General features: G+C 35.1%; 2 protein-coding genes across 7 annotated transcripts in view; one reads left to right on the top strand and one right to left on the bottom strand.

The window, feature by feature from the left end:
• Positions 1-126: 126 nt before the first annotated feature.
• c16h19orf85 (chromosome 16 C19orf85 homolog) overlaps positions 127-15,195 on the top strand; it is a 32,602-nt gene continuing 17,533 nt past the window's right edge. For 2 of the 3 annotated variants that reach the window (XM_073925990.1, XM_073925983.1), the window contains exon 1: positions 495-628. The gene's annotated coding sequence lies outside the window, so the exon portion shown is untranslated. Of the gene's footprint in view, positions 629-15,195 lie in introns of all 3 variants that reach the window. The other variant, XM_073925987.1, reaches the window with a different exon arrangement.
• Positions 2,563-8,989, bottom strand: si:ch211-120k19.1. Of its 4 annotated transcripts, none has more exons than XM_073925147.1 (6): positions 8,590-8,626; positions 6,823-7,798; positions 5,890-6,372; positions 3,788-3,858; positions 3,654-3,683; positions 2,563-3,570 (listed from the first exon to the last, which is right to left on the bottom strand). In XM_073925147.1, exons 3-6 carry the CDS (start codon positions 6,362-6,364, stop codon positions 3,451-3,453), a joined length of 696 nt encoding a protein of 231 aa, XP_073781248.1. In that variant the 5' UTR covers positions 6,365-6,372; positions 6,823-7,798; positions 8,590-8,626; the 3' UTR covers positions 2,563-3,450.

Raw genomic sequence — 15,195 nt, 5'->3', positions numbered from 1 at the left:
ATGACGTATAGCGAGATCACGGACCACTATAAGTCATGTGACTGCAAAGACATGTACGGATTGGCGCAAGCCTCCGTGACTGAAAAATCGTGTTCTAGTATGGCAAGCCGCTTTATATTTAACATTAATCTAAAAAATAACTGCTAGTGTTTTCATGCTACGGACACGTATTTATTACTAGTATATTTTCCATTAAATAATAATTTTATAGTTTTTAAAGTATATAGCTATAACAAGCGTTTACCTTTTTTAAACTCAGACAAGAACACACCTAGGCTATGCCACTTAATTAGCCAAACATAATTTTATGACAAAATACATATTGGTAAATAAATACAAACTCTATGTATCATAATGCTGGATACTTTTTTCTACATTTGCTAACTCAAAACTCTGTCAAAACTATAGCGCTTGTTTTCTGCCCGACAGGATCAGTCAATAGCTATTGACGGACAAAATACTAACATGTATTTATAAATTTTTCTTCGGCTTAGTTTATCAGGGGTCACCACAGAGGAATGAACCACCAACTATTCTAGCATATGCTTTATCCATATGTGGATGACCTTCCAGCCGCAACACAGCACTGGAAAACACAGATATGGGCCGGATTTAACCAATAAGCGAGGTAAGTGGCCGCTTAGGGCCCCAGGAAATCTGGGGGCCCCCAATAAATATCCAGAAGAATAAATTCTACCTATAATTATAACAATATAATAACATTGTTTTCTTTATATACAGCTATATATATATATATATATATATATATATATATATATATATATATATATATATATATACAGCAAAATAAATAAATAATTAAATAAAAGTAGAAAGGGTGCATTTTAGGGCTTGGGCCCTATGGCTGAAATTGCTTAGGGCCCCAAAATCACTAAATCTGCCCCTGCCCATATATTCATACATTCACACACGCACCTATTAACTTATAAACTTCTTTACCCAATTCACCTTTAGCAGTTCTTTGAAAACCAAAGCATCCAGAGGAAACCTACGCAAACATGTGAAGAACAAGCAAACTTCAAACATAAATGCCAAGTGGTCCAGCAGGGACTCAAATCAGATATTTTCTTGCTGTGAGGCAACAATCCATGAGATGCACTGGTTTCTGTCACAGACTAAAGACATGCACTATAGGTGACCTGACCTGAAAAGCTAAATTGGCCATAGTGGTTGTGAATGCAAAGAGTGTGTAGGTGTTTCCCAGTGCTGGGTTGTTGCTGGAAGGGCATCCGCTGCGCAAAACACATGCTGGATAAATTGGCAGTTCATTCTGCTGTGGCGACCCCAGATTAATAATGGGATTAATACACCAAAAAGTGAATAAATCAATATAAAATAAAATTAAAGCATTTTAGAAAGATGTGATTGAATATTGTGTGAAAACAGTATTCAATCACATCTTTCTAAAATGCTTAAATTTTCTTTTTACAAAGGCTTACCGCATTTCAAAAGTATGTATCTTTCTTATATTTTTTCTAATGCGTAAACACAGCATGACAGAAAAGATAACCTACTGTTCCCAACTTTATAGGGCAATGGTCTAAAACTCAATTCCTGGAGGGACTCAGCTCTGCTTAGTTTAGCTCCAACCACGTCTAACTCACACTGCTTAATAGTCTCTAGTAGTCTTGAACATCTTTATTATATATATATATATATATATATATATATATATATATATATATATATATATATATATATATATATATATATATATATATATATATATATATATATATATATATATATAGCAGAGCTGTGGCCCTACAGGAATCAAGTTTGAGAGGTAAAGCAACATGTTCATACTGTTTCTGACTGCAACAGCATCTGATATGAATGATTATAAACTCATAGTTTTGAACTTTTAGAATTTTTTTTTTTGACTTTCTAAAAAAAGTTTCTTTAATTTTTTGACCTGGAGGTGATACTGTAAGTCTGTGATCATTCAACACATGATCAAATGTCTCTCCTAAATGCAGTGGATGCTCAGAGACATATTAGGCATGCAAAGTGTTTGTCCATGCATATCAAGAGACATACGTGATACTGATGAGAACATGTGGCAAGTTCTGAAGATCACATTTCTTAGAAAAGTGCTTTTCCTTTTTTCTGTCATTTTTTAACCAAAGGACAAAGGCCTGACTGATGTGTTTATGGGGATAAAAGTGTAGCACTAGAATACACACACACACACACACACACACACACACACACACACACACACACACACACACACACACACACACACACACACACAAATTAAATAAATTTTTACAGTTTTACAGAGATCATGTTCTTTGCAGTTGTAGCCTTCTCTTCAATGGGCTCTATGCCATGAACTTCCGGTGAAAGCTTAATGTGACTATTTTCAATTTTTACGAGGTTGTTTTTACAGCATTAATGTTGTAATGTAATTACAATAAATTCAGTTAAATAGACTTAGCCTGGCTGAAAATTAGAAGTCAGTGTGCATATAGCCCATACTAGCCCATGTTAGAAACATGATTTCTGAAAATACTAAAAACAATTTTCCAGGTTAAATAATGTGATGGAAATTTTTAATGAACCTCTTTTAATAAACAACATGTTTTGTACAATGCAGGCAGAAACAGTTTGGTACTGACCAAGGCCAAAGCCTGATACATTGTGACATCAGGAGTTAGAAGATCACAACAAGATCTTTTCTTTCCCACCAAGTGTATCTTTCCTGGAGTTTGGCAAAATGTGAGTGTACGTGCACTGATGGGTAAAAAACTTACACATCCTCCTCTTACACATTCACCCTGTTATTTTATGTTCAGATTTTACTAAACACTTGATAGCTTATAGGAATGCACTGCTTTTGATAACTATTTTAAGAATAAATACATTCAACAGATCCACTTACACATAATTTTGACCAAATTCAATAATTGCATTTGAAGTAGTTCATAAGCATTAAATACAAATTCACATAACCCTTGTTATTATTATTTTTTTTAGAATAAAGTATATCATGGTTAAAAAAAACTGAGCTTTTATTATGTAGCATAATTTGAACCATTTAAAACAGTGATGTCAATCTCAATTCCTGGAGAGCCACAACACTGCAGAATTTAGTTCCAGCCCAGCTTCAACATACCTATCTGTAGGTAACAAACAAGCCTTAAGCACTTAATTTGTTTGATCAGATATGTTTAATTAGGGGTTGGAACTAATCTGTGCAAAGCTGTGGCCCTCCAAGAACTGAGTTTGATACGTGATTTTTTTTCACTGCAAATTAGATTTAACAGTTGTTTGAAGCTTAGTTGCTTAAAATACAAACAAGCTTTAATGTATTTTTACGTAATGTGTACTATGTACATAGCTGCATATATGCACATTAAGATATAGATTTAAGCAATTCCATGTTTTAAAAAATTCAAAGACAGACAGTTGTACATAAAAAGCCTAACTCCGGACGTCACTCTTCTGTTGCTTAAAATGACACAGAAAGATGGTCCAGCCGAGAGCAACTCCTCCAACAAAAACAGTGCGAGCCACTGGTGGGATCAGGGAGAAGTTCACAGCCTGAGACACCAAGAATATAGTTAGGAAGAAAGCAAGGAAACATCTTAGAACTGATGGAGAGATATATAGAACTAATAAAGTACCTGCATTGTTGACCAGTAAACCACACCAGTCTACCGAAAAGAGAAACAAATATTAAATTATTGTGTCGAACTTGATCCCAAACCTTTATTACTTGCGTTTATGTTCAGTAGATGTTGTGGTCTTCATTGTTTACCTTATATGAGGTCCAGAATTTATTTTTCCAGTCTTCAAAGGAATCTTCTGCACCTTCCAGTGTGCTCAGCCCTTTAGAAGTAATCATTCTTTTTTTTAATTATATTCAGTGCACTTGAATTTTGAAAAAAGAGATTCAATTTGAGACTGATTCTTGTGTTTTGTATTTTTCTTTTCCTAAAACTTTTGAACACATTTTAAGTTTCAGGTACAGTGCATCCGGAAAGTATTCATAGTGCTTCACTTTTTCCACTTTTTTTATAGATTATTTTACAGCCTTATTCTAAAATGGATTAAATTCACTTATTTCCTCAAAATTATATGCACAATACCCCATAATGACAATGTGGGAAAAGATTTTATTAAAATTTATTAAAAATAAAAAACCTGAAAAATCACATGTGCATAAGTTTTCACAGCCTTTGCCGTGAAGCTCTAAATTGAGCTCAGGTACATTCTGTTTCCACTGATCATTCTTGAGATGTTTCAGCAGCTTAATTGGAGTTCACCTGTTGTAAATTCAGCTGATTGGACTTGATTTGAAAAGGCATACACCTGTCTATATAAGGTCCCAGGATTGACAGTGCATGTCAAAGCACAAACCAAGCTTGAAGACAAAGGAATTGTCTGTACACCTCTGAGACAGGATTGTCTCGAGGCACAAGGCTGGGGAAGGTTACAGAAAAATTTTTGTTGCACTAAAAGTTCCAATGAGTACAGTGGCCTCCATCATCCTTAAGTGGAAGATGTTTGCAACCACCAGTAATCTTCCTAGAGCTTGCCAGCTATCTAAGCTGAGTGATTGGTTTAGAAGGGCCTTAGTCAGGGAGGTGATCAATAACCTGATGGTCACTCTGTCTGAACTCCAGCACTCTTCTTTGTAGAGAGGAGAACCTTACAGAAGGACAACCATCTGTGCAGCAATCCACAAATCAGGCCTGTATGGTAGAGTGGCCAGAAGGAAGTCACTTCCCACCTGGAATTTGCTATCTGAAGGACTCTCAGATCATGAGAAACAAATTTCTTTGGTCTGATGAAACTAAAATGGAACTCTTTGGAGTGAATGCCAGGCGTTATGTTTATACAAAAACCAGGAACCGCTTATCACCAGGCTAATACCATTCCTACACTGAAGCATGGTGGTGGCAGCATCATGCTGTGGAGATGTTTTTCAGCAGCAGGAACTGGAAGTCTAGTCAGGGAAGACGGAAAGATGAAAGCAGCGAATGTACAGAGACATCCTGAATGAAAACCTGCTTCAGAGTGCTCTTGACCTCAGACTAGGCTGACAGTTCATCTTCCGGCAAGACAATGACCCAAAGCACACAGCCATAATATCAATGGAGTGGCTTCACAACAACTCTGTGAATGTCCTTGAGTGGTCCAGCCAAAGCTCAGACCTGAATCCTATTCAACATCTCTGGAGAGATCTGAAAATGGCTGTGTACCACTGCTTCCCATCCAACCTGATAGAGCTTGAGAGGTACTGCAAAGCGGAATGGGCAAAAATTCCCAAAGACAGGCCTGCCAAGCATGTGGCATCATATTTAAAAATACTTTAGGCTGTAATTGCTGCCAAAGGTGCCTCAACAAAGTATTGAGCAAAAGCTGATGTGATTTTTTTAGATTTTTAATTTTTAATAAATTTGTGGGAAAAGTGAAGTGCTATGAATACTTTGCAGAAGCACTGTACTGTAAAGTCATCCGTTTGCTTTAAGAAGAATAATTTCAATCCACAATTTCACAACACTGTGAACATGGCTATTTGGTATGTAAAAATATCATATTCAAATACTACAAAAAGTAATGGTCAAAACAGAAAACATTTTTAAACCACTTTATTTTTATTATTATTATTATTATTATTATTATTATTATTATTATTATTTTCAAATTTAACCAATTCTTGTTTTTACAAGTGTAAAATTATTCATTCATTTTATAGTATTCTTCAGCTTAGTCCCTGATCTGTCAGAGATTGCCACAGCGGAATGAACCGCCATCTAATCAAGCATATGTTTTACGCAGCAGATGCCCTTCACAATCCAGAACCGTGCTGGGAAAAGTTTAAATATATTTAATGAAAAATGTTCTCATACTCACCAATGTAGAAAGCACTTATCGTCATAGGGGCAGCAATTAGCTGGTCCAAAATCACTTTAAGTGACACTCTCTTGGTTCCTCCTCCTGGAAACATTCTCTCTAGTCCCCGTAGCCAATGGTAATTGAAGTTAGCATGGAAACAAAACCCAACCAATGCCACTCGTGCAGTCTGGGACCAGTCAATGAAACTTCTATGAAACTGTGGAACATGTTGCATTTCACTTAAGGTTTGATTTCCTGCATCATTTGTTTTGGCATTGTACAGTGTTAAATCATCTGTCTTTCCTTCTTTTGATACAGTAAATCTCTCAATGGAGGTCTTCAATGTATTTTGTACTTCTTGTTCTGTCTCTTTGTCCTGTGCTTTTCCCATCACACCTTGCTGAATAAGATCTGCTGTGGCAAACAGAGTTGTGTATCCCACTACATTGGGAATGTATGGATGGGATTTGAACAAAGTCCATATTCTGTTCATGATGACCTCTGGACAGGGATTAATAAAAGACAATATTTAATTGAACTGAAAAACACACAGACGCACTATATTACATACACCAGTTCAAATAATCATTATAGCAAATAATCAGACTCTCTGTGGCAGCAAAGCAATGTAGACATGGTTCAGATAGTCTGCTCAAATTGAGCATCAGAATTGGGGTGTGGGAAGTTGGTTGAGTTTGAACATAGTTGTTTCATCATCATCATCACCATCATCATCATCGTTGTCTTCTCTAGAATTTATAGAAAATGGTCTAAAAAGAGGAAATCTGACTGGAAGTTCTGTGGGTGAATGTTCCTTCTTGAAATCACTGTTCTGAGGAAAATAACTAGATAGAAAGGCCACAATAACTGAACATACAACACATTGAGCCAAATTGCTTACAGCACCAAAAGACCACACAGAAAAGGAGACTACAATTTATATGGGCTCACCAAAACTGGACTAAAGGAAATTGGAAAATGTTGTCTGCTTTAATAAGCATTATATATGCCGTTCTTGTGAGAATGCCTGTTTTTCCTCCAACTCTCTCCCTCTCATTTGCACACCCTCTCCTTTTATCTGTTGGTCTCTTTAGGCATGCCTGCCTTAATAGTTGATTTGTTATGGAGGCATTCAATCATTATTGAGCAACATCACAGTAATGTGGGGGTTTGTCCGGGAGTGAACCCAGGAAATTTCACCCCAAAGTGAAAATCATACTTGTTGTAAACAGCCTGAACATGGTTCTTGGGGCAATGTCTGTTTTTTCTCCTATTCTCCCCTATATATGTTGTCACATTAAGCAAGTTTATTAAAAAAGATTAATGAAAGTATATAATAATAAATGTTAAGGACAGAGAGCTTAAATAAGGGATAAGGGGTTCAGCCTTTTTCTGTCATATAGTGTCATGAGTACATGTACTGTGCTGCTAGGTGGAGAAACTTTTCATTTTTTCACAAAATATAATGGAGTTTCTCTGTATTTGTGGCTTACTAGAATTGTGGTATTAGAGATATTTGTGTGAAGTAAGCATCTTTGATGCTCTGATATTTGCTGCAGTGAGTGAAGAAATGCAGCTTATCTTCCACAACTCCAGCAGAGCAGTGTGTGAGCTCTGGGCTCCTCCGGCTGTGCTTGTGTCGGCCCGTCTCCACACTCGGACTGTCTCTCTCTCTCTTTCTCTCTCATTTGCACACTCTCTATTTTTATCTGTTGTTCTCTTTAGGCCTGCCTGCCTTAATAGTTAATTTGTTATGGAGGCTTTCAATCAATTTTGAGTAAAATTACAGTAATGTGGGGGCTCATTCAGGATTGCACCCAGGAAATTCCACACAAAAGTAAGAATCATGCTTGTTGTAGACAGCCTGATTGACAAACTTAACAAAAAAATAACAAATCAGTTGTCAAGGCAGGATGACCTGAAGAGCCTGTTAAAAGAAGAAAGAATGGGAGAAAAACAGATTCAGCCACAAGAACATCTATGAAATTGCGTCTTAATTTCAGCTACATTGTTTAATAACATGGTCAGATATATATTAGCTTAAATATTATGACAAACTAGTTTGAAATCAACTGTTCTGGCCTCTGAAGGTGTGATGTTTCAATGATTTGCCCATATTGGCCCCCTTAATACCAGCTGAAAATTGTTTTAATGCCAAAGCCTACTTGAGTATTGTTGATGACCTAGTTCAATCTTATAAAGACTACTTTTCTAGCAGGATAACTGTCATGTCATGGAGTTCAAATGATCTCAAACAGGTTTCTTGAACATGACAATAAATTTACTGTACTCAAATGGCACAAACAGAGCTTTGGATTGAGCTACTTTGCGGGAGATTTGCATCATATATGTGCAGCCCACAAATTTGCAGCACCTTTGTGATGCTATATCAGGTAAATATTGACCAGAATCTTAAAGAAATGTTCCATCACTTTGTTGAAAATATGCTGTGAAAGTATGTATGGCAAAACATGCTCAGTTAGTTACAGTAATTAAAAGTTCATACATGATCATCTACTTAAAAAATAGCGTAAGGTTAGGTGAACCTAATGAAGTGGCCAATAAGTGTACACTTCATCAACAATAAATGCAATATGATATTGTCCAAAATTTTCTTTTCTTTTTATGTTTATAAATGCCCATTTATATTTAAATATCACATATATGTTGTACAGTTTGATGTTTAAAAAAAATTAAAATCACAGTGGTTTAACTTACCATGTAGGTGTCCAGTTTCAAGAATGAATGACAAATCACAAGGTCCACTCTGTGGGATCTCTTTGACTGAGTCTTGTAAACAAAGCTGGCTGATTGGTCAAACATAGACCAATCAAACCTGTTTGTTCTGTGGTACAAAGTTCTAGGAATGGCACGAGTAATGATAACATTTATCACCCAGTGTAAGAATGTGAGAAACAAGCACATGGCATGAACCTAGAGGGAATTATGAAAAGGAAAGACACATACTGTAGCTACAGTATTAATCGATTAGTTCATAACATTACTATGTTTTTTGTTACTAAAACCAAAGTAGAAATGCTCACACACATGAAGTACAGGGCTCACCAGTGTTGATCTTGACAAAGGAACATTCAAACGCCAGGTTCTTTAAACCAATGGAGAACATGTGCTGCAATGACCAGCACATGTGTGTAGTTGTACTAAATATAGTTTAGACTCTTCTTTCACACCCTGGGGCTTATGTTACAATGGTTCTGAAAGGTAATGAATCTATAATTATTTAAAATAACCTTGAATGAGTTTCACTATAATTCAAACATCTTTATTTCTATTGTGCTTTTTACAATACATTGTGTTAAAGCAGCCTAACACAGATAAATTTGTAATAAATGAAAAACTCTGCAGTTCAGTTATTATATAAAAATGTCTTTTTTTTTTTTTGGTTAATTGAAACAAGGAAATAAATATCTATTGTTTAGCAGTTTTTTTTTTTTTTGCATTTAGTCATTCATAAGTGTTTTGTAATCATTGATTTATGCTTTTGAATTACATTATGTGAGCTTACTCTCTCCAACAACTTTTGATAAAGTGAGCTTTTAAATAAATTTTATTAGTTTGAAATTATATATTGCATAGGTTGATCATTTAAATTACAGTTCTAATAACATGAGCCAGGTCAAAGAAGATCATCAAGAGGTGACATGCAATAGAACATTCCATTGCAACAGCAACGCCCAGCAACAGCCCCTTGTTTTCACCATTTTGGTGTGAAAGCGATCAGCCGTCCATCAAATCTTATTGCTGTCGCGATGGCAAGCAGCTGCTTTGTTTTTCATTTATTTATTTAATAAGTCGATTGAAGCTGAAATACAACAATCCAACACTTACAATTAAAGACACATTTTAACAGCTAGACTTGTTTGATATATTTTAACCATATTTGTTTTCTTGAAGCTGTCACTTTTAAGTGAAATTACTTTAAAGGACTTTAATTGAATAGTTTACGCACTGGCATAATACAAATTAATACTGGGGTGTTAAATGAAATTAACATGACTTTAAAGTTTGTTAATAACATATTGACAGCACATTTTGTTGCAGTATTTTATAGTTTTTTCCAGTGTTGTCTGTTAAAGAAAGACTAATAAAGCTTTTATGTAAAGCCACTTTGTTCAAAATGATAAAATATTTCATCATTTTTTTATTCATGATTTTTAAGCTGTCTTTACAAATCATGAAAGCCATACAAACTACTACTAGATAAAGTAGTTTTTGTTGTGGGGTGTACTCATTTTTGTATCACTCTAATTTGAGGAAAGATAAAAAGTAAAATTGTAATCTAAGGTATTTTGTTAACCTAATTTTTTTATGTTTTATGTTTTTTATGTTTTATGTTTTAAAGATATTTAATATATCAGATATAGTAAACTTAGTCTTGTCAAAATTTTTGAAATTGTTTTCATTAAGATATTGTTTAAAATGTTACGTTTCAAAGGGGGTTTATGCTGAGAGCATATAATATTTTAACTCATGTTTAACTCAATATTGTAATTCATTATGTCTAACGGTAGTTATCCGTGCTGTTTATTGGATTTTTCATTTCAAAATGGTTACCGCTTAAAACTAGTGGCTGTTTCACAAATAGCAACAGAGTGTTCCCTCTTAGTGATTCTATGCTCTTTGGCCAATTTAAAGTCGTACAGTACTATACGGGTCACCTGTATCAGGCCTTCGTTTCCACTGCTAAATGGCTACCAGTGGTACTCCTTTGGTGGGTGTGGGGTACGAAAGTTTTAGTTGACATCATTGGCGCTCAAGGATTTGTCTACAGTAAAGCTATACGGGTCATTCACAGATCATATGAGAAACACTTCTCACAAAACAGATGCTTTACACAGATAAATACTTGTGTATAAATGTTCATTACTAACGTATGAACAGGATTTGATTAGCTGCAGACCAATGATTTAAAATAAGCACTTAAACTCTCCGTCATCGACTTTCGCTTTCAGATTTAAAGGGCTAGCATTGCACCAGACCCCCGTAAGTGGTGTCGTTTGAAAGTGTAGAATCTATATTTTGTGCACATATGCATCACTTTGGTTTTTATTCTACTGTATAAAAGTTATTTACACTTAAATACACAGTATTTTTGATACCCGAGCTAGGTATTTTACATTGGTTCATTTTCATATTTTTTATATGACACATGTACAATTTGTAGCTCAAATGAAAGCTCTTGCCCGTGCTCATACAGTTCTAGCATTATTTTTACTGAATTATATTCATATGCCAAACAGTTGTTGAATGAATTATGGTGTTTCCATGGAGCAGAAATGTAAACAATACATTCATGATCAATAAGCAGCCCCAGCTAGCACAGACAGCTGTCATCTTTTACCTTATGCTGTGCCCTTCAGGGCTGTTCTCCTCTGTTTTTGAGGTGATGTGCATAAGTAATCCTTTTATATGTCTGATGTGGTCCAAACACAGTGAATTATGTTCGATCAAACAAAAGAATAGTGAAATATGTAAACAAGGATCGGTCTCTGTGGCTTGTACAGCACCTCTCATCAGTTAGAATGCAATAACTTTTGCATATTATGGTAGAGACCTTTTTCTTTTTTTCCTATGATTACAGACATGTGCAGGAACCACCAAAATAAATTACAGCACCCTAGACCACACAGAACCTAAAAGGTACACTTTCAAATTTGAGTTTATAAAAAAAAAAATGCAAAAGCGCCTCTTTTTTTTAGGTGTTTATTATAACACAGACGACATATACAGTTATTTTAAACACTTTCAATAGTGTTTTATAAAAATTCAAAGGGTTTTCTTTAAAATGATACCAAATTTTTGCATTTAAAAATCTTTATGTGGATTTGGGAAGCTTTTAAATTTGGGTAGGCAAAATCCAGGCGGAAATTTCCAAATAGCAGCAGAGTTTAAGTGGATAACCCTCTCTAATGTCTGATTACATAAAATAAATGAATAAAGGCAACATATTAACACATACGGACCTTTACAGTTTCTGATATGTTACCAATTACAGTAAAACTACACACAGCACACATTTAGGCCTTATTTGGGTTCAAAACAACAAGCAACATATAGCCCACTGTCAGTGCAAACTTCTAATCTGTATCTTTAATCTTCGCTAGCACATGTAATTTCAGTTAGAATGTAATTCCATTATTCCGATTTCAAAACAGTCCAAAAGGTGATGATATTAATTAAACATGGCAGTTTGTTCATGTTTTCTGAAAAAAATATTTGCTCTTTTGTTTTTTCCAGCTTTTTTATTTTTATTTTTTTTTGCATGTCAGTCTCGCGTTTGTTTGTTTCTGACAGGATCGGAATGTCAGAAGCCACATTTACTCCTGTTGGATGTAGCTCATCCATTTTGGTGGTATGCTGACATTACCCTAGATATGGTGGCTCTAGATACATTACAGATACTTGCTGTCTTGGTCAAAGATGCGCCAGCAAATATCACACCAACAATTTGTCATCTTTTGATCTCTGATGTCACCCATAATGTTGTGTGCATTGCAATTTGTTGAACAATATTTACTCTGCTAATTAAACCTTCAGACTCTGCTTTTACTGGTGAAATGTGCAATCAATGAAGATTGGTCACCTGGGGCCTGTTTCAGAAAGCAGGTTAAGTGAAAACTCAGAGTATTTTAACCCTGAAATGAGAGAAACTCTGGGTTTTCCGTTTCAACTTTAACTCAGGGTCAGTTACCGTGGTAACTTACTCTGTGAATCTAACCTGGTCCAGATCAGGTTTTATTCTCTAAACTCTGAGTTTCTGTCAGTCTCCTCCCCTTTTTTAAAGATGAACCGTATTTTTCGGTTTAGGCTTACGTTTCCACCCACCTATTTTAGAGCTCATTTTGGAGATGCCCATAAAAACGATTAATGGAAATGTCATGATGCACATAACTTTTGAAAATACGCATAATAAAACATGTGCATAACTGAGGTTAAACTTTTATTTGATAAGAAAAGATGTGCATAAACTATGAAGTGCACTTAACAAATTACAGTATGTACATTAAAAAAAAGGTTTGTTAGAGATGATGATGAAAATGTGAGTGAATGGACAAACCAGCAGACTGAGCACAGTGTAGAACATCTTAAATGTTGTTTTTGGTCATTGAAAAATGCCTGAACTGTTTCAGTATTATTGTATATTATTAATTACCTCCAAGCGTCTGGAGCGTGTCAAGAGTCTTTGCATCTGGCTTCAAACGCCCCCATGTGTTCATTGCGTGTCAGCATTGTCTTGTGTCTCTGAGGCGCAAGTTCATTTGTTAAATAAATAATTAATTGACGCAGCTTGTTCTACCGCAGTAAATTCTGTTTTTACTGTTGATATTTGGCACAAGTTATTCAAGAAGTGACAATTTTGTTCTCTTTGACTCATTGGATAAAAACGCTGCTTTATTTGCATCTTTTAGGCGTTATTCCAGTTTTGCACAAATTTATGTAATATATTTGGATGGAAACATAGATATTGCCTACATTTTTGTCACACACAGAACAAAGTCACGTACGAGGCTTGTCCTTTTTCATAAATAATTAGCTTAACATTTGACATGTACTGTTACTAGATTAATGGAATTATTATTCTTTCTAAAAATTATTTTTAGTTCTGCTTACCTTCTAAATGTTATATCAACCACTATCACTTGATTAATAAAAAGGCAGACACACAAGTGCACTTTTAATCTATTAAAACTGATCAACGTGTATAAAAGTTTAGAAACATTTTATAAACGTCACACATAATATTACTTATTTTATTATACTTAAATATTTTAATACTTTTAATTAAAAATTACGCATTAACTTGAGCAGCTGTTTTCCCAGGCTAACTGTCTCTGTTTCACTGATGGTTGCTTCTTTTTAAATATATACGCTCATATTTGCCATAACTTTGCATGAGCAGATCAAATTCAGCCGGAGAAAGAAATGCTGATCTCTTTTTTTAAGATGTTGCCATAGTCACTCATAATATCTGCGCTCCATTGATAATGCCTTTTATAGTCACGGTGTGCGCGCTTAACTCTGAGTTGGTCTACTTAAAGTTGATTGATCTAACTCAGATCACCTATTCTGAAACCGAAAACTCAGAGTTTTTAATCTCTCGGTAAATCAACTCAGAGTTCAAGTTTAAACTCCAAATTGTTTGAACCTCCTTACTGAAACAGGGCCCAGGCTTGCCAAATTTAGCCTTGAAACATCCAATTGTCATGATCACCAATGATCTGTACTCCATAGATTGCTGGAATACACCCACAATCACTTATGGACTACAAATCCGCCATTGTTGGACTACAACGTCATGCACTTAGCTCATACACAGATGCTCCTCATTCTGACTGATTACACACGCACCACTGGAGGATTGTCAAGGACTGATTACACACACTATTTAAGCAGCACATACACTCACTCCAGTGGCCGAGACTTGTTTACTGTATGTGACATTACAGTGCATTTCTTTTGTCTTGTTTTTCCTTTGTTTACCCTCGCCTTGTTTCTCTAGTTATCTCTGTCTGCTGCCTGCCTCCGACCTCTCACCAGTTATTTTGACTTTGATTCTGGATTGCCTTCATACATCTGTTTGCACCTATGTTGACCATTGCTTGCCTGACTTCCTTATTAAACATGCATTTGGATCTGAACACTTTTGTCAGTGTCACATCCTGGGTTACACCAACTGTAAATTGATCAATGTTTCAGTTTCATTGTTCAACCCCTGTAAGTGAAATGTTCAACTAAGTGTATGTGTTTTGCTTAATATTATGCATTGGTTATAAAGTCCTTGTAAGATTTGTATATGAGCAATTCCATGAAAATGTCAACCTTATCATGAAAAAATAAACTTTTGACCAAAATAACAAAACCTATTTCAATTTGCTTATTAAGGTCTATATTTTATTGTTATGATGTGCTCTTGTTGAATTTTTAAGGAAATTGTTTTGTTTATCCATGAAATATGAGGATTGTGCCAATGCTAATTTTCATTATCATCCAACCACTTTTCGTGCTTTCAAAAAAGGGGTTAAAGACTCACCTTTTCCATGCTTTATGTTAACAGTAATCATTCTGCAGAAGGATTGGAGTCTGTAGTATAAATAATTATCCTTACTTTTTCATAAAATTATTGCCCTTTTGATTTATGAGTTACATATTTAAGACATCACGCAGCTTCGGTCACGTGTCACGTCCGTAACGATTTAATGAAAAAGTTTATATTGTAGAATAAATATTATAACAAATAAAATGAAACTTTGTATACAAAGCCAAAATATGTCCATACTAATTATGATCGCCAACTCATCTCAG

The sequence above is a fragment of the Danio rerio genome, chromosome 16 (assembly GCF_049306965.1).
Source record: "Danio rerio strain Tuebingen ecotype United States chromosome 16, GRCz12tu, whole genome shotgun sequence".
In the NCBI taxonomy this organism is placed as follows: Eukaryota; Metazoa; Chordata; class Actinopteri; order Cypriniformes; family Danionidae; genus Danio; species Danio rerio.
The sequence above is the reverse complement of the archived record's forward strand: the minus strand, read 5'-3'. Positions and strand labels throughout refer to the sequence as shown.

Bases quoted from the DNA above. Each gene is read 5' to 3' on its own strand.
- si:ch211-120k19.1 (XM_073925146.1), bottom strand. From the start codon at position 6,364: ATGAACAGAATATGGACTTTGTTCAAATCCCATCCATACATTCCCAAT. The intron at 3,859-5,889 runs GTGAGTATGAGA...TTACTTCTAAAG, and splicing joins GATAAGTGCTTTCTACATTG to GGCTGAGCACACTGGAAGGT. The intron at 3,571-3,653 runs GTACTTTATTAG...TTGGTGTCTCAG, and splicing joins TTTACTGGTCAACAATGCAG to GCTGTGAACTTCTCCCTGAT.